At 43.4% G+C, this 19229-nt stretch overlaps 1 protein-coding gene across 1 annotated transcript in view; it reads left to right on the top strand.

Annotated features, from left to right (window-relative positions):
* The window catches only part of napgb (N-ethylmaleimide-sensitive factor attachment protein, gamma b), a 52784-nt gene that overhangs the window by 28087 nt on the left and 5468 nt on the right, over window positions 1-19229 (top strand). Inside the window, exons 5-10 of the mRNA XM_085992355.1 lie at window positions 188-218; window positions 895-1004; window positions 5456-5522; window positions 7941-8011; window positions 13298-13376; window positions 15143-15222. Coding sequence (XP_085848481.1) covers window positions 188-218; window positions 895-1004; window positions 5456-5522; window positions 7941-8011; window positions 13298-13376; window positions 15143-15222 — 438 coding nt within the window. The remainder of the gene's footprint in view (window positions 1-187; window positions 219-894; window positions 1005-5455; window positions 5523-7940; window positions 8012-13297; window positions 13377-15142; window positions 15223-19229) is intronic.

Below are 19229 nucleotides of genomic sequence, written 5' to 3'. Positions count from 1 at the left end.
CAGGTATAACATGGACTTGCAGTCCTTGGTAGAGTACAGGATGTACATCAGCCATCTTTCTGACCTCTGACTGAGACAGCCATCTTGTGCTAAATTACAGCTTTTAAATGACAGCCAGTTTTGTGCTGTGGACTTGGGTGGAAATGTATCCTCATGCTGTGATTTCTTTCTCTCTTTTTCTCCACAGAGCATTTGAACAGGCTGGAATGATGCTAAAGGTTGGTCCTTTTGGCTTTTATTGCAATTCTAAAATCTGAGTGATTTAATCTATTCTTAAAAAAAATATATACATTACATTTTTGATTACAAGAAGGCAAAGTGTAAAATTCCTTTTTCAACAAAAAAGTAAGAATGCCTGTTTTTCTCTGTGATTAACCTGCTAACAATATGGCAGAAATGCCCAGCTTTGAAATGTGGGATTTCTGAGAATGCAATTTTGTTAGCGTGTACTTATTTATGGAGGAAAATTAGTATTCTTTCATTTTTTTTTTATTGAGAGGAATCTTGCTGTCTTAAGTTTCAGATAACTTTGTCCATGTGGCTACTGTCATTGGGGTTCATTGTCTTTGACACGCGACCCTAACAGAAGTGATATTACAGCAGGTTCCACCCTGCCCTGATGAGAAGCAGTCAGGCACGCGTCCTATCCCAAGTACTGCTGCTCATTCATGTATTCCCCAAACATTTTTAAAATTTCCACATGGACCTGTAGCTCTGAAGAGCAGTAAGTGAAGTGAAGGTGGGCTCCTCTTCACTTTCCGAGTCAGTCACCTCTTTACTTTCCTCTCCCGTTAGCTGCAAGGCTGAAAATAGATCTGGTTGGGTACGAGCTGGCGTTCTGTGATACTGAAAAGGCCTAATGAAACGTGCGTATAATAGAATTTTTTATAATAGGAAATGCAAAGGTTGCCAGAAGCAGTTCATCTCATCGAGAAAGCCAGCATGATGTTCGTAGAGAATGGGACGCCCGACACTGCTGCCATGGCACTAGATCGTGCTGGAAAGTAAGAAATTTAAAACCACAATAATTGAGCTACTCATAATTATATATACAGGAAACTTTGTGCTATCCGGCACCGACAGGATCGAGCTGCTGCCGTTCCCTCAAAACCGCCGGACACTCCAGAGTTAATGTTGAAGCATACGGAGGTTTTCATCTCCGTATCTGACAACAAACACTGTTGCTTAGCAACAGCTTCTAAACACTCGGCTGCAGCTGCAAGCGTCTGTAGCTGAAGCCGTTGCTATAGCTACAGACCTTGCAGTGCTTGACTGGGGGGAAAAAAAAGCAAAGAAAAGAATAAAAAACGGCTCCTGATTTTTGCCGGTGGCTCGAGCTTGCTGGACGGTTCGCCTCCGGATAACTCAAAGTTTCCTGTAGTACAAAAATGTGATGCTGGCATTTAGGTGAAAGATTACAAATTTCTGATACTTGCTGTAATTGCCATTTTGAAGCATAATGGGGGGAAATAGTCTACACCCCTGCAGTCTGTATATTTTACTTCTACATATTTTATGTATATAATGAGGATAATTTTTGCTGTGCAGTCCTATTACCATATAATTTGTTCACCTATCTGCAAGTTTAACAGTGCAAGTATCTTAATTTAATATTTAAGCAGTCTCAAGTATAGTGAATAAAAAATGGCATCCTCCTGTTCTCACTTGCATCATCCTTTATAAAAACTGATTTTAAATATTTATTTAATATCTCTGCCATACCTTTATCCTCCACAACTGGACTCTTCCCGCTCCCCTTGGATCAGCGATAACACTCCCACCTTTGAGTCAGAAGGCCATGGGTTCATGGCTCGCTCCACAAAATTGAGCACATAATCTAGGCTGACACTTCAGTGCAGTATTAAAGGAGTGCTTCACTGTTGGATGTGATGATAAACCGAGGCCCCATTTGCCCTTTCAGGTGAACATTAAAAATCCCATAGCACTATTCGAAGAAGAGCAAAGAGTTCTGCTGGTGCCCTGGCAGCAACTCGCCCAAGGTTACTTCAACGGCACCTACCTCACCTGTGACCTCTACCACCAATAAGGATTAGATCAGTAATGTCGTGGGAACACCATCACCTCCAAGTTCCCTTCAAATTGCATACCATTCTCACTTGGACATATATCGCCATTCATTCATCATCACTGAGTCAGTATATATCTAACACCATTGTGGGAGCACCAGTAAGATAAAGACTGCAGCAGTTCAAGGAGAAGGCCAACTACCACCTTCTCAACGCAACTATAGATGGGCAATAAATGCAGTCTTGCCAATGTCGCCCACATCCTGAGAAATTTTTAAAGAAGTTTTTATCTCACCCTACCTGAAGGCCTTTTTCTTTCCCTCTGATATTTTCTCACTATTTATTTCAGCTAAACCCTCTGCTTCTATTCCAACAGCTTTATTAATCCTACTCTCTCTATATTCAAGCCTAGACTTTCTCCGCCCCCTTCGTCATTAGTTTAAATCTTCCCTCCACTGCTCTATTTACCCTTTCCACAAGGATGTTGATGCTGTTTGGGTTTAGGTGAAGGTTGTCCTTCGGTATAGCGTTCCCTTGTTTCCGAACCCACTCCAGTGCCCCAGACATTTGAACCCTTCCTTCCTGCACCAGCTCTGCCACCAAGCATTGTACTTCCTAACCTTCCTCTTTATCCAGCACACGGCTGAGGAAGCAATCCAGAGATTGCCTCTCTTGCAGCCTTGTTTTTCAGTCTAACCCGTAGCTCCTTAAACACCTTCAGTAAGACCTCAAATGTACTTTCATCTATGGTTAAAATGTGGACGAGGCTGCTCTCCCTCCTATCCAAGAAGTTTTTCCACCTGTTCTGTGATGTCCCTCGCCCTGACACCAGGAAGGTAGCATACCATTCAGGACTCCCAGTCATGACTGCAAAAAAAGCTGTCTATTCACCTGATTATAGAATCTTCCACTACTAGCACACTCCTATTCTGTAGTCTACCTGTTTGTCAACTGGGTAGTTCCTGTGTCTGACTTTTTACTTACATACATAGAATACACAGCACAGAAACAGGCCAACCAGTCCATGCTGGTGTTTATGCTCCACTCGAGCCTCCTCCCATCTTTCCTCATCTAACTCTATCAGCGTAACCCTCTATTCCCTTCTACCTCACGTGCTTATCTAGCCTCCCCTTAAATGCATCTGTACTATTCGCCTCAACCACTCCCTGTGGCAGTGAGTTCCACATTCTCACCACTCTCTGGGTAAAAAAGTTTCTTCTGAATTCTCAATTTAATTGTGACTATCTTGTATTGACGGTCTCCAGTTTTGCTCTTCCCCACAAGTGGAAACACTCACTGTGTCTAAAATTCTGAATGGTTTTGATAGCGTAAAGACCTCTATTAGGTCACCCCTCAGCCTTCTCTTTAGAAGAAAAGAAACCCAGCCTGTTTGTGTTTCCTGATAGTAATGTACAATGAAAAGATACTTCATCACCCCAGATAATATTCCTTGAGAGCAGCATTAAGGGAATGGAATATTAATTGATTACTTAAGACCCTTCCCATGTGACTTTCATTCCCTCCCTCTGGGCTGGATTAAATTATGCTCCCAATGGTAAAAGAACAATGTTCTAAACCACAGAACTACCCAGTACCTGTATTGGTACGTTTTATAGTAATAACAGATTAAAAGGCAATGTCAGGTTATGAAAGGGGGGATAATTTTAGACCAATTAAATACATACTTTGGTTCTGTCTTCACAAAGGAGGACACAAATAACCTCCCAGAGATGTCGGGGAACATAGGCTCTAATGAGAGGGAGGAACTGAAAGAAATCAGTATTTGTAGGGAAATGGTGTTAGGGAAATTGACGGGATTCAAAGCCAATAAATCCCCAGGGCCTGATAATCTACATCCTAGGGTACTTAAGAAAGTGACCCTAGAAATAGTAGATGCATTGCTGGTCATCTTCCAAAATTCGATAGACTCTGGAACAGTTCCCATGGATTGGAGGGTAGCTAATGTTACCCCACTATTCAAAAAAGGTGGTAGAGAGAAAACGGGGAATTATAGACCGGTAAGCCTGACCAGACCGGTAGCGGGGAAAATGCTAGAGTCCATTATAAAAGATGTAATAGCAGAGCACTTGGAAAACAGTGACAGGATCGGACAAAGGCAACATGGATTTACAAAAGTTAAATCGTGCTTGACTAATCTACTGGAATTTTTTGAGGATGTAACTGGTAGAATAGAACCAGTGGATGTGGTGTATTTGGACTTTCAGAAGGCTTTCGATAAGGTCCCGCATAAGAGATTAGCGTGTAAAGTTAAGGCACATGGGATTGGGGGTAAGGTACTGACTTGGATAAAGAACTGGTTGGCAGACAGGAAGCAATGAGTTGGAATAAACGGGTCTTTTTCCGAGTGGCAGGCAGTGACTAGTGGGGTACCACAAGGATCGGTCTTAGGACACATATATTCACAATATATATAAATGATCTAGACGAGGGAACTAGATGTAATATCTCCAAGTTTGCAGACGACACAAAGCTGGGTGGGCATGTGTGCTGTGAGGAGGATGCCGAGAAACTCCAGTATGATTTGGACAGCTTGGGTGATTGGGCAGAAGCATGGCAGATGCAGTATAATGTGGATAAATGCGAGGTTATCCACTTTGGTGGCAAAAACAGGAAGGCAGATTATTATCTAAACGGCAATAGATTGGGAGAAGGGGAAGTGTAACGAGACCTGGGTGTCCTTGTGCACCAGTCACTGAAGGTAAGCATGCAGGTGCAGCAGGCGGTTATGAAGGCAAATGGTATGTTGGCCTTCATAGCGAGAGGGTTCGAGTACAGGAACAAGGATGTCTTGCTGCAGTTGTACAGGGCCTTGGTGAGACCACGCCTTGAGTATTGTGTGCCGTTTTGGTCGCCTTATCTGAGGAAGGATGTTCTTGCCATGGAGGGAGTGCAGCGAAGATTCACCAGACTGATACCTGGGATGGCAGGAATGACGTATGAGGAGAGATTGGGTCGATTGGGCTTATACTCGCTGGAGTTTAGAAGAATGAGAGGGGATCTCATTGAAACTTATAAAATTCTAACAGGACTGGACAGACTGGATGCAGGAAGGATGTTCCCGATGGCTGGGGAGTCCAGAACCAGGGGTCACAGTCTAAGGATAAGGAGTAAGCCATTTAGGACAGAGATGAGGAGGAATTTCTTCACCCAGAGAGTGGTGAACCTGTGGAATTCTCTACCACAGAAGGCAGTGGAGGCCAATTCATTAAATATATTCAAGAAGGAGTTGGATATATTTCTTGAGGCTAAAGGGATCAAGGGATATGGGGAGAAAGCAGGGACAGGGTACTGAATTTGGATGATCAGTCATGATCTCATTGAATGGCGGAGCAGGCTCGAGGGGCCGAATGGCCTACTTCTGCTCCTATCTTCTATGTTTCTATTGAAACGTTTTTGTTCTGTTTCAGGCTGATAGAAAATGTAAACTTGGAAAAAGCTGTGAACCTTTACCAACAGGCTGCTTCCGTGTTTGAGGTAAGTTGCAGATAACTATAAAGACCTTTTAAAATCATTTTTTAAATTGCTGATTTTTAAAAACCATGGGGTTTTTTCAGTTTGTATTTTTAGCATCAAAAACCAGGAGAAAATCAGGGGTAGAAATCAGCCATAATAAAAGGATAAGTTCAGGGAAAATCAATAACGACTCGGTTTTTATTTTGAACGTCAGTAAACCTCAAAAAATAAGACTGACCAGGCACAGTTAAGCTAAATAATAACTCCAGATTATCTACACAGTTCACAGAGACCACTTTTATGGGACTCTATGGCAGTGCCAAAAGTCCCGGTAAGTGCATGCTCGCAACAGTGGTGTCAAAATATGTTTGCCAAGGTTGGTTTTTCTGGAATCTTCCATGTAGTCAAATCTGGAAAACATTCTCTCGGCATAAGCTGAGCCAGATGGGATACTGAGCATGTGAGAAATGTGATTTCTTGAAGCCAGTAATTTTTGTTGGTTTTAAACAGCCTATAAGCAATATGACCAAGTGAACTTACCTCGAATTGCTTCCCTTCATGATTGATGCTGAAAGTTGGGTCCGGAATATGTGCAAATATCATGCTAGTGATGTTATTATCCTCATTGCGTGCATACGTCATCACATAACGTGACTAGCAAGGCGCGCGCACATCTCGGGGATCCCCTAGGATCAGGAGACTTCCTGTTTGCAACCAGAATTGGGCAGAAATCAACAACAAATGGCATTTATATGGAGACTTTGATGTGTTAATTAGGCCCCGCCTGCCTTTTGTGGGAGTTTTGAGTTTCATCCATTGCTTGATTTCTGCACTTTACGAGAATGAGGGTCGAGAGTAGAGGTAGGATGCCTGATACTTTAAACTCCCTCCTGCCAGTCGGGGGGTGGGAAGGTTAAAATCGAGGCCAATATTTCAGTGAGCGTATGGTCAATCTATGGAATAGGCTCCCGAGGAAGCAGTTAGTATTGATTCATTCAAATGCAAATTAGATCGATTTCTTTCAGAAGATTTCATTTTGGGATACAGTACATGAGTAACTTGAGACATAATGTGTGAATAGTGTAGCATGCTTGAGAGAAACAGGTGACTTTGGCCCTTTGGTTCCCAAAGCTCTCCACAACTGGAGTTTTCCTCGTGTCTGGGTCTGTTGTAGACTCTTTTTATTCATTCCTGGGATGTGGGCGTTGCTGGCAAGGCCAGCATTTATTGCCCATCCCTAATTGCCCTTGAGAACGTGGTGAAACGCTGCAGTCCTTGTGGTGAAGGTAGCGGTTGTGTACAACTGAGTGGCTTGCTAGGCCTTTTCAGAGGGCAGTTAAGAGTCAACCACATTGCTGTGGGTCTGGAGTCACATATAGGCCAGACCAGGTAAGGATGGCAGATTTCCTTCCCTAAAGGATATTAGTGAACCAGATGGGTTTTTATGACAATCCAGTAGTTTCATGGTCACCATTACTGATACTAGCTTTTTATTCCAGATTTAATGTTACTGGACTAGTAATCCAAAGGCCTGGACTAATGATCCAGAGACGTGAGTTCAAATCCCACCACGGCAGCTGGAGAATTCAAATTGTCCTTTAGGGAAGGAAATCTGCTGTCCTTACCCGGTCTGGCCTATATTTAACTCTTAACTGCCCTCTGAAATGGCATAGCAAGCCACTAAGTTGTACCAAACCACTATGACAAAGTCAGCACTGTGGGAGTACCTTCACCACAAGGACTGCAGCGGTTCAAAAAGGCAGCTCACCACCACCTTCTCAAGGGCAACTAGGGATGGGCAATAAATGCTGGCCTTGCCAGCGACCCCCACATCCCGTGAACGAATTTTTAAAAAAGCTGACCCAATGTCTGCAGATGAGGTCTATCTTCGGTAGACTCCAAAAGCAGTAGTGTGGACTGAGCAGAGAAGCCATTGCTGGAGATGTTCTTGCTGTGATCGAATAGGTGAGAGTGGAACCAAACAAGGTTGTCCAGCTTAAGCAACATTGAGCTGGACAACAGAGAAGAGGCATGGAGGAAGGTGGTGTGGTCGACTGTGTCAAAGGCTGCAGAGCAGTTGAAGGATAATGAACCAAGGTCACAGTCACAGAAAGCCATTCATGACTTTACTCAGGTCTGTTTCGGTGCCTAGCGGGGCAGAAAGCAGATTGAATAGATTCAAATAAGGGTAAGCAAGAGAGATGGACATAGATTTGGGAGGCAACAGCACATACAAGGACGTTGGAGAGAAAAGGGAGGTTGCCAATAACGTGGAAAAATCTGGAAATTTATCAGTGGAAATTGTTTTTAAAAAAGATTTTCAAAGTCTACAGATAACTCATTAAGAATGTGCACTGCGTGTTGTGATTAATTATGCTGTGTAGATGATTATAAAATGTTGATTTTACTTTGTAACATAATGGATTTTTCATTTGATAGAATGAAGAGCGTTTACGTCAGTCTGCTGAATTGCTTGGAAAAGTTTCGCGGCTGCTAGTCAGGGCTCGCAGGTAAGAGCCTTTCCACATACTACATTTGGCTGCCTAAAGACTTCAAATGAAGAGAAGTATAGGGAAGAGCGCTTTCTATTCATAAGCATTTCTCCCCTCCCATCTGTTTTTGAAAAAAGATGTCGTTGTAAATATACATCATGGTTCAGAATTTGCAGTCCTGATGAGGGCAAACTGGCAGTGTTCGCCATCATTTCACCTTTGAAACTGACGGCAACTTCAGGATTTAGCGCATGCGCATCTAATCATGAAGTTGTGGTTTATCAGTCACTATTCCTCCATAGACTGCGCTGTGCCCTTCCCACTCCCGAGCCAGCAATCCGTGAAACCTCTCAAATAATGGAAACCGACGAAAACTTCGGCTCTTCCGCAGTAACTACACTGTTAAATTCCCCACTAAACGTTAGACCCAAAGGGACTCGGTGTAACTCAGGTTTTAACAGTATATTGACTGCTAAACAAAGGCTATGGCCCTGAAAAACTAATTTTAATTTTGTGCAATGTCAAATTTATCCATTTTAACAAAAAAAACATTTTTTTTTTAAGTTTGTTCATCTTTATTTCAGGTTTGCCTTTTCCCCATGTGAGAGCCCCAATTTTTGTTTTGGTCCCTCTAACATTTGTAAAAAAGTTATAATTTTAAGAGCTTACTCACTTCCTTGTTCGCTGTCTGTGAGAATTCTGCGTCTTGATTGGCTGCTTAGACAGCTTGCTGACGTCACAGCAGCTCACAGTATGGGATTCCCACTATACAGGAAACTTTGTGCTGTCCGGCACCGACGGGACCGAGCTGTTGCCGTTCCCTCAAAACTGCCGGACACTCCAGCGCTAATGTTGAAACATACGGAGATTTTCAGCTCCGTGTGAATCAACAAACCCTGTTGCTTAGCAACAGCTTCTAAACAGTCGGCAAGCGTCTCTGTAGCATCTCTAGCAGAAGCTGTTGCTTAGCTACAGACCTTGCAGAGCTTGACTGTTGAGAAAAAAGAAACGAAAAGAAAAAAAACGTCTCCTGATTTTTGCCAGTGACTCGAGCTTGCCGGACATTTAGCCTCCGGATAACACAAAGTTTCCTGTACTACGGTGATTTGATTTACACGTCAGAAAATCCGATCTTCTCGACACAGAGATCGCGAGATCTTTGCGCGAAGCTTACTTCGGGGTCAACGGTGAATGCCTTTGCTTTGCTGCTGACCGCAAATTCTGGGCCATTGCTTCTAAGCATATGAGGGAGAAAGGAATAGAGGGTTATGCTGATGGAGTTAGATGAGGAAGGATTTGAGGAGGCTCGAGTGGAGCATAAATGCCGGCATGGACTGGTTGGGCCTGTTTATCTTACATAATTCTTAATTATCTAATAATGCAGCACTTTAATTTGGGCAGTCTTTACCCTAGTGACTCTGGTGACATCTGTTACAGTGAAGGACCGACCACATGTGTCCCAGAGCAATGAAGTTCACTTTTTTAACAAAGGCTTGGCACACCAGGTTGTCTGGAAAATGATGGCCTCCACCTCTGGCTGTGCCAGTAGTGTGTTTTTCTGGGGTCCTGACTGCAGCATCCCAGCTGTGATCTTGAAGTTATTGTAATGGAAACGTATTCTTGGGTACAGCCATTCTGTGGTGCGCCATTCATAATTGTATTTGTTTCTTCACTGCTGTTGCCGTTTTCAGTATTAAATTGTTTGCATTTACTATTTCAAAAATAGCCACCCATTGATATGTTACAAAATAGCTTTGAACACTGATTAACTTTTTTTAAATTTGTATTTGGGATGTGGGCGTGGCTGGCAAGACCAGCATTTATTGCCCATCCCTAACTGCCCTTGAGAAGGTGGTGGTGACCGCCTTCTTGAACTGCTGCAGTCAGTGTGGTGAAGGTACTCCCACAGTGCTGTTAGGGAGGGAGTTCCAGGATTTTGACCCAGCGACGAAGAAGGATCGGCGATATACTTCTAAGTCAGAATGGTGTGTGACTTGGAGGTGGTGGTGTTTCCATGCGCCTGCTGCCTGGTGTCGAGCTTCTTGAGTGTTGTTGGAGCTGCACTCATCCAGGCAAGTGGAGAGTATTCCATCACACTCCTGACTTGTGGCTTGTAGATGGTGGAAAGGCTTTGAGGAGTCGGGAGGTGAGACACTCGCCGCAGAATACCTAGCCTCTGACCTGCCCATGTTGCCACAATATTTATGTGGCTGGTCCAGTTAAGTTTCTGGTCAATGGTGACCCCCAGGATGTTGATGGTGGGGGATTCGGTGATGGTAATACCGTTGAATGTCAAGGGGAGGTGGTTAGACTCTCGCTTGTTGGAGATAGTCATTGCCTGGCACTTCTGTAGTACGAATGTTACCTGCCTGAACGTCGTCCAGAACTTGTTGCATGCGGGTATGGACTGCTTCATTATCTGCGAATGGCACTGAACACTGCAGTCATCAGCGAACATCCCCAATTCAATTCAATTCAATTCAATTTAATTCAATTCAATTCAATTTTATTTGTCATATATGCAGCAGACGTGTGTACTGCACAATGAAATGTTGATTTTTACGAGTCCTCCCAACATTGGAATAAATATGGCATAACAATGATAAAAATACTAATAGAAATACGAATAGAAAGACAGTAATAATAAATAAAACAACAGTAATAAATAATAATAAATTAATCGTTCATGAGTCTTATGGCCTGGGGGTAGAAGCTGTTTCGAAACCTGTTGGTACGAGACCGTATGCTTCGGTATCTCTTACCGGACGGGAGCAGGGCGAAGAGGTTGTGGCTGGGGTGACTTGCATCTTTAATGATTCTCAGGGCCTTCCCCCGGCACCTCTCGGGGTAGATATCCTGCACAGCAGGTAGTTTAATTCCTATAGCGTGTTGTGCAGCTTTCACTACCATCTGTAGAGCCTTGCGGTCTGTTGTTATGTTGGAGGGAAGGTCATTGATGAAGCAGCTGAAGATGGTTGGGCCTAGGACACTGCCCCGAGGAACTCCTGCAGCGATGTCCTGGGGCTGCGATGATTGACCTTCAACCACCACAACCATCTTCCTTTGCGTTAGGTATGACTCCAGCCAGTGGAGCATTTTCCCCCCGATTCCCATTGACTTCAGTTTAATAGGGCTCCTTGATGCCACACTCTGTCAAATGCTGCCTTAATATCAAGGGCAGTCACTCTCACCTCACCTCTGGAATTCAGCTCCTTTGTCCATGTTTGGACCAAAGCTGTAATGAGGTCGGGAGCCGAGTGGTCTTGGCGGAACCCAAACTGAGCATCTGTGAGCAGGTTATTGGTGAGAAAGTGCCGCTTGATAGCACTGTCGATGACACCTTCCTTCACTTTGCTGATGATTGAGAGTAGACTGATGGGGCGGTAATTGGCCGGGTTGGATTTGTCCTGCTTTTTGTGGACAGGACATAGCTGGGCAGTTTTCCACATTGTCGGATAGATGCCAGTGTTGTAGCTGTACTGGAACAGCTTGGCTAGAGGCGTGGCTAGTTCTGGAGCATAAGTCTTCAGCACAATAGCCGGATGTTGTCAGGGCCCATAGCCTTTGCTGTATCCAGTATGCTCAGCCGTTTCTTGATATCACCTGGAGTGAATCGAATTGGCCGAAGACTGGCTTCTGTGATGGTGGAGACCTTGGGAGTAGGCTGATAAGGATTATCCACTTGGCACTTCTGGCTGAAAATGGTTGCAAACGCTTCAGCCTTGTCTTTTGCACTCACGTGCTGGGCTCCACCATTCACCATTATTGAGGATGGGGATATTCATGGAGCCTCCTCCTCCCATTAGTTGTTTAATGGTCCACCACCATTCATGACTGGATGTGGCAGGACTGCAGAGCTTTGATCTGATCCGTTGATTGTGGGATCCCTTAGCCCTGTCTATAGTATGCTGCTTTCGCTTTTTAGCATGCATGTAGCTGTGTTGCAGCTTCCCCAGGTTGGCACCTCATTTTTAGGTACGCCTGGTGCTGCTCCTGGCATGCTCTTCTACACTCCTTATTGAACCAGGGTTGGTCCCCTGGCTTGATGGTAATGGTAGAGTAAGGGATTTGCCAGGCCATGTGGTTACAGATTGTGGTGGAATACAATTCTGCTGCTGCTGATGGCCCACAGTATCTCATGGATGCCCAGTTTTGAGCTGCTAAATCTGTTCTGAATCTATCCCATTTAGCACAGTGGTAGTGCCACACAACACAATGGAGGGTGTCCTCAGTGTGAAGACGGGACTTCGTCTCTACAGTGACTGTGCGGTGGCCACTGCTACCAATACTGTCATGGACAGATGCATCTGCGACAGGTAGATTGGTGAGGACGAGGTCAAGTAGGTTTTTCCCTCGTGTTGGTTCTCTCACCACCTGTCGCAGGCCCAGACTGGCAGTTATGTCCTTCAGGACTCAGCCAGCTCGGTCAGTAGTGGTGCTACTGAGTTACTCCTGGTGATGGACATTGAAGTCCCCCGCCCAGAGTACATTCTGTGCCCTTGCTACCCTCAGTGCTTCTTCCAAGTGGTGTTCAACATGGAGGAGTACTGATTCATCAGCTGAGGGAGGGCAGTTGGTGGTAATCGGCAGGAGGTTTCCTTGCCCATGCTTGACCTGAAGCCATGAGACTTCATGGGGTCCGGAGTCAATGTTGAGGACTCCCAGGGCCACTCTTTCCCAACTGTATACCACTGGGCCGCCACCCCTGGTGGGTCTGTCCTGCCGGTGGGACAGGACATACCCAGGGATGGTGGAAGAGGAGTTTGGGACATTGGCTGAAAGGTATGATTCTGTGAGTATGACTATATCAGGCTGTTGTCTGAAAACTGATAAACTTTTCAGTTGTTTGGCAGAGTAATGCTGCCATAGCTTTTGAAAAACATTGACTGATGAGCTCTAGTTCACGGCTGGTGTAACTTAGTATGAAACTTTCGTTTTTCTGACTCCTTTACCGGAGTATGGTGTCTGTTGTCCGTGTCACTCCTCTGAGTGAGCAGATATGAAACTTTAATACTCGTGTTGAGAACAGTAGTAATGTTTAGTGATACATGTTACTTTTTTTTTAATGGAAATGTTTCGGTGGAAAATGGAATCATGCATTTCTGCTCGACCAATATTGTCTTTGCAAATGCACAAGTGATTGATGGTAGTAGACATGTCTAGGGTTCTGTTTATGCATGAAATAAATATTTGTTGTTTGTGAGTATTTTTTAATAATTGTTGTCATAATGTAGTTGTATCCTTAAAGTCAAGCTTTGTAAATGTTTTGAAGCTGTTACTAAATCATTTATTTCTGCTTTTAAGACTTGATGAAGCTGCAGTATCTCTTCTGAAGGAAAAGAACATGTATAAGGAGGTTGAGAATTACCCAACATGTTTTAAGGTAAGCAAAGGAGATTTTCTTACATAGAGATTTGGAGTTTTTTTCCCTTTAAATCTCTCTCTGACTGTTGGCACTTCTCCTTTCTAATGAACAGTGTAATCAGGAATTCATATAAAATTCTAAAGTAAGTCCTCTATTAAGTTTTAACTTGATCCTGATTTGGACACAGTAAATTGAAAGCACTCGATCTATTATACAATAAATTGAAAGAAAAGTCTGTTACGTCCATTGCATTGCCTACTCAAAATCCAATTAAAATCAATTGGTTAGCTAGTGGGTTAGCATTTAGAACACAATCCTTTTAAACACCAGTACTGGTTTTGCATTCAAAATACACTGATGGGATAACATATTTTGTTCAATGTGTGATTAATTTAGGGAGTCTAAACCCAATACCTACTAAGTTGAGTAAAGAGCCACAGAGCAAAATTGCTCACAAATCAACATGAATTAGTATTAAATTAACAATCTTGCTCGGGCGCCTTAAGAATATTTTCTGTGAGAAATGAGAATGTTCATATCAATGCGGTAAAGGGTAAACTTCTGAGATTATGGTTGGGACGCAATAGGAAGGAGTTTGACTTTGCATCTGGATTGCTGTACCCTACCTGTGAGTATCCAGTACTCCCACTGAAATATTGTTTCATTCCCCAGGACTGAGCACAAAAATTTAAATATTAAAAACATAATTGTAATGTGGCTAAATATGTCTCTCATTAAAATGAAGTTGTTACAATTTGTATACTATCATTCTAGAAAAATTCTTCGATACATTTGGTATTCCGGTAATGCTCCTTTTATTTTTGGGTGTATTTCTAACTCTGCATATATGCAGACAAATAAGGTAAATAGTAAAAATAATTTGTAATGTTCATTGGGTCAGTAACTGGAAGGCATAAATTTAAGATCACCTCCAAAGAACAAATGGGGGTTGGGGAAATTGCTTTACAGAGGGTAGGGGCATAGAATGCCGTATCAGAAACAGTGGTGGAAGCAGAATCTATAGTAAATTTTGGAAAGGAAAGTGGATAAATACTTGAAAAAGAAAAAAGTAGCATGGAAAGAACAGAAGATTGCAACAAAATGGATAGCTCTTTGAGATAGTTGGCACAGCAACAATGGGCCAAATGACTTCCTAATTCTTTACGCAGTAATAGGTCTTAAGCAGTCAACGTAAGTTAGTGTACAAATGAATGAAATAGGAATAAGTCATTTATACCTTTCTTAAATGTTATATAACAACTGAATATGGGGGTAAAATTCAACTTTGGCAGGTGAGTAAAACGGGCGCTAGCGGATCAGCCGCCCAGTATATACCCTGTATACCTTCTTTCCCTTGAAGATGTATAACGGGTGACCAATCTGCTACTACCCATTTAACGACCTGTCGACGTTGATTTTAAACCCCAGGGTCTTTGATAGGTTTCATGGTTATAGCAGTGGTTAAATGTAACAATGTGCTCTACCAATGTGTTTTAACTTTGGCCTCAGAAGGTACCTTTTGCTGCATCAACATAATATCCTCTGTTACACCAACAGGCCACATTTGTGGTGAAAATGTACATGACGGTGACCGTCGTGGGGGGGAAAAAAACATAACTTTTTAAGAGCCAGAAATTTCTGTAAAGTTTTTTTTTGTTCGCCACTTGTAGACGGCTCATTTGAAATGTTTTATCTAAGGAAAGGAAACCTGCTGTAACCTCTATTTCTTCAAGAATATATTGCATCAATAAGTATTTAACAGTATTACTGTTTGTTTGCTCTAGAAAACAATTGCACAAGTGTTGGTTCATCTACATAGGAATGACTATGTAGCTGCAGACAAGTGTGTTCGCGAAAGCTATAGGTAAGCATTAACAAATTGTTTCTGTGTCTCTTTCTCTTTTTGGTGAGGGGAGGAAATACTTTGGGGGAAAAATTCAGTATCGCCCCATTTGGGGCGCTGTTATCGGCCGTGCGCAAAGTTCAGTGCCTGGCACTAATTATCGCCTCCGACAGCAAACTTGGCTTTTATCGCCCCTGGAGGTGATTGGAGCGCTAAATCAGGTGCTTCACACCTGTCTTAAGGCGCAAAGGCCGAGGAGTGAGGCGCTACCTCAGAGTGCTGGCGAAGCAAGGAAGGGCAAATCAAAATAAACCTGCAAAGTGCTGCTCAGTACTCAAAACTCCTTCACACAGCGTTGAATCTCTCCAGAAGTCTCTCTCTCTCTTTCTGAGTGCGTGGTGCAAAAATGTCACAGACTAAAAAGGGTCGCCTTTAAATAGCGCTCCCCTAGTCCCTGTCTGACAGCATAACGCTCCCCTCAACCTGTCGTTGCTAGCGGCAGGCGGTAAGGCAGGGGGCGCCACTCAATATCCGGTACGGGGCGTTGCGCACTCGAATGACGTCACAATCTGCCGGCGCAGGAGATCGTGGCGGAAGTGTTTAGCGCCACCGTAAAATGTCTAGTTAATTTCACGAGCACCACAAACATCGCCACGCCCGGCCTCTAGTTGCTTTGCGCCCCAATTGGCGCCCTCTTAAGGCGCTAACGGGAGGCGCAAACAACTGAATTTTTCCCCCTTTGTTTCTAACTGAATAAAAGTGGTAAAGTTGGGGTGCAAGTTTGGTGGCCCATTGATTAGCGCAGTGTCCTCTGATCAAATCCTACCCAGACTGATGGCTTAAAGTCTTTGTTTGCTGGCTGAAAGGCTCCCACTTGAAATGAGTGTAGGCAGTTTCAATCTAGTCTAATGGGTGTAACAATAAAGTGTCACATTGTTACCATTGTCACTGGGGAGGCCTTAACCCATAATGGTAGTCTGGGTCGGTTGGTAGCACACTGCGTCAAAAGATATGGGTTCAGGCCCCGCCATGGATATAAGCACATAATCCAGGTTGACAATTCAGCACAGTACTGAGCGAGTGCTGCGGTGCCAAAAGTGCTGTCCTTTAAATAAAATATTAATTCAAGGCCTGTCTGCCTGCTCGGGTGGTTGTAAAGGATCCTGTAGCAGTATTTGAAGAAGAGCAGGGAGCTCTCTTGAGCTTGGCCAATATTTACTTCTCAACCAATGTCCCCAAACATAGACCATCTGTCATTTATTTTCTGTTTAGTGGCTTCTTTCTGTGTGCATTTATTTACTGACTGCAATTCAAAAGTCATCTATTATTTGTAAAGTGATCAGATTTGATATAAATGCGAGTTCTTTCTCTCTTAACTGTGGCAGGTGTGCCAATTTAATATGTCAGTCTGATTCATTGGGAATTGCTTTCTAAAATTGAGACAAAGAAATATTGTTCAGGTTATAGTTAAGAGAACTTGGGTAAAGCAGGCTGCATGGTACCTGACCCAAGAGTACGTGATGCTGACACTTTGTGCCTGAAATAAGAAAATGTCCCATTTCCAAGTACGGGAAACTCTTGTTTAAACGGCACCTAAATATCCAGAATTCTCTATTAACCGGCAAAATGCATACTCTGAAAACAACACCTCAATAACCGGAAATGTTGCCGAGTCCGAGTCTCCCGCGATGGCCAAGTTAGTCATTGGGGGTAGTTCTCCAAACTGCCACTACTCGGCTTCTTGGCGCTGCCGGAAGTCCGAACACCTCAATAACAGGAGTCTGACTCTCCCGCGCTGCCGGGAGTACCAAATTACTGTATACTGCACATTTCTTGATTTTTTAAATTTTTGTTTGTTAAAAATAGCCTCGGTAGATAACCCTCTCCGTCATCCGGAATTTTTAATCAACCAGCAACACGCCGGTCCCGTCGGTGCCGGATACCAAAGAGTTTCCTGTACTAGAATACTTGTCGAGTGTCAGCTGTGGCCCAGTTGGCAGCACCCTTGCCTCTGAGTCAGAAGGTTGTGGGTTCGAGTCCCACTCCAGAGACTTGAGCACAGAAAGCTAGGCTGACACTCCCAGTGCAGTGCTGAGGGAATGCTGCACTGCTGGCGGTGCCGTCTTTCGGATGAGATGTTAAACCAAGGCCCTGTCTGCTCTCTCAGGTGGACGTAAAAGATCTCGTGGCATTAGTCAAAGAAGAGCAGGGCAGTTATCCCTGGTGTCCTGGGCCAATATTTATCCCTCAATCAACACCACTAAAAAACAGATTATCTGGTCATTATCGCATTGCTGTTTGTGGGAGCTTGCTGTGCGCAAATTGGCTGCCGTGTTTCCTACATTACAACAGTGACTACACTTCAAAAGTACTTCAATGGCTGTGAAGCGCTTTGGGACGTCCGGTGGTCGTGAAAGGCGTCATATAAATGCATTTATAAATTCCTTTTAGAATCCTTACTTTGATGCCCACAAAAAATTCAAAAGAAATTAAAAGAAAAGGTGCTATTATATTATGCAGACTTAAACACATGTTTACTCTTTTATAATCAGCAGTTTTCAGCTGCTGAAATCTGTTGACATGAACATAGTTGTTAACCCAAACAATAACAGTACCATTTCAAACCCTCATGCTCTTTATAAAGAGCTAACTACAGTACTTGTTCTCTAAGTTTATAAATTAATCTTCATAAAATTCACTCGCGTAGAAAATAATCTTTGTAAAATGTATTTATACGTGAAATATTACATGTTAGACTTTGGTTTTATCCAATTATTCATTTTACCCTCATAAGTTTGTGTTCAATTACAATATTGTGATTCTTTTAATGCAATGAAAATACTGTCTAATTATAATTGTAATCCTCCCAGTTACGGCACCAACAGAGTAAAAACCCAATACAGGTAGACTACCCTTTATCCGGACTTCCGAAAACCGAAACCCTCTAAAAACTGAAGGTTTTTTCGTTCAGCGTAAGTCGTGCGTACGAACGAAAAAACCTTCGGTTTTTAGAGGGTTCCGGTTTCGGAAGTTCGGATAAAGGGTAAGTCGTGCGCACGACCCCCCGCCGACCCCCCCGCCGGCCCCGACAACCGCCAGCCCCGACAACCACCGACCCCCCCCCCGCCGACCCACCTTCCGAAATCCGAAATTCTCCTTTATCCGAAACTCGGCTGGTCCCGAGGTTTTCGGATAAAGGATAGTCTACCTGTAACACCTTTATTTCCATCCTTTGAGTGAGAGGTAAAATGAGGTAAAAAGCACAATTATTGATATTTTATATATTTTCAAAACATTATCTTGCTATTAAAATCGTAATGGCCCAGAAATTCCGTTCCCTACGGGTGTGTACGCACCCATACGGCCAACGGCAGTGCCGGTTTTAGGCATGCACTGCGCATGCGCTGGAAACCGGAACTTCCGTTCTGTGAAGAAAGGGCTTCACAGGTCACACGCTTGTCACAGGCAACATGTACGGCTGGAACTTCCGTTTTATTCACAGTGGCTTCAGTCCAGGTAAGTCGGAAACAGCTGCGCCTGGAAAAGCAGGCGTACAGCCGGCAGCTCCTAGGTGCAAGGCCTGCTTTTACCAGGCTAAGAGTTGAAGAAAGTAAAAAAAAAAAAAATGTTTCCATTGATTTATCATTTTAAAATATTTAAAGAAAGATAAGTTTATTTTTAGCCCTGTTAAAAACTTTAATTATTTTTTTCAAAATTTAAATTTTTGTTTAAAATAGTTAATTTATGTAATTTATAGTCATTTTAAAAATGTGATGTTTTTTAAAAAATGTATTTGAAGTTTTACTTATGTTTTGGGGCTGAACTCTATTCATTGATTTGACAGATCTTCCTGTCAAATCTATGAATGGAGATTCCCTGCTCTGATTGGCTCCCCATGGCCCACGTGATCCCAGGGACGCTGCGAACTAGCTGCGCCCCTGGGATACGCGGGCCCTGCACACCGGCAGTTTGGAGAGGCACAGCAACGGAATTCTGCGCCTCCTGGGAGCCCTCGGGTCAGGGCGCAG

The sequence above is a fragment of the Somniosus microcephalus genome, chromosome 7, assembly GCF_052327205.1.
Source record: "Somniosus microcephalus isolate GS21.2 chromosome 7, FLI_Smic_1.0, whole genome shotgun sequence".
Classification (NCBI taxonomy): domain Eukaryota; kingdom Metazoa; phylum Chordata; class Chondrichthyes; order Squaliformes; family Somniosidae; genus Somniosus; species Somniosus microcephalus.
This window is presented reverse-complemented; position numbering and strand designations above follow the sequence as displayed.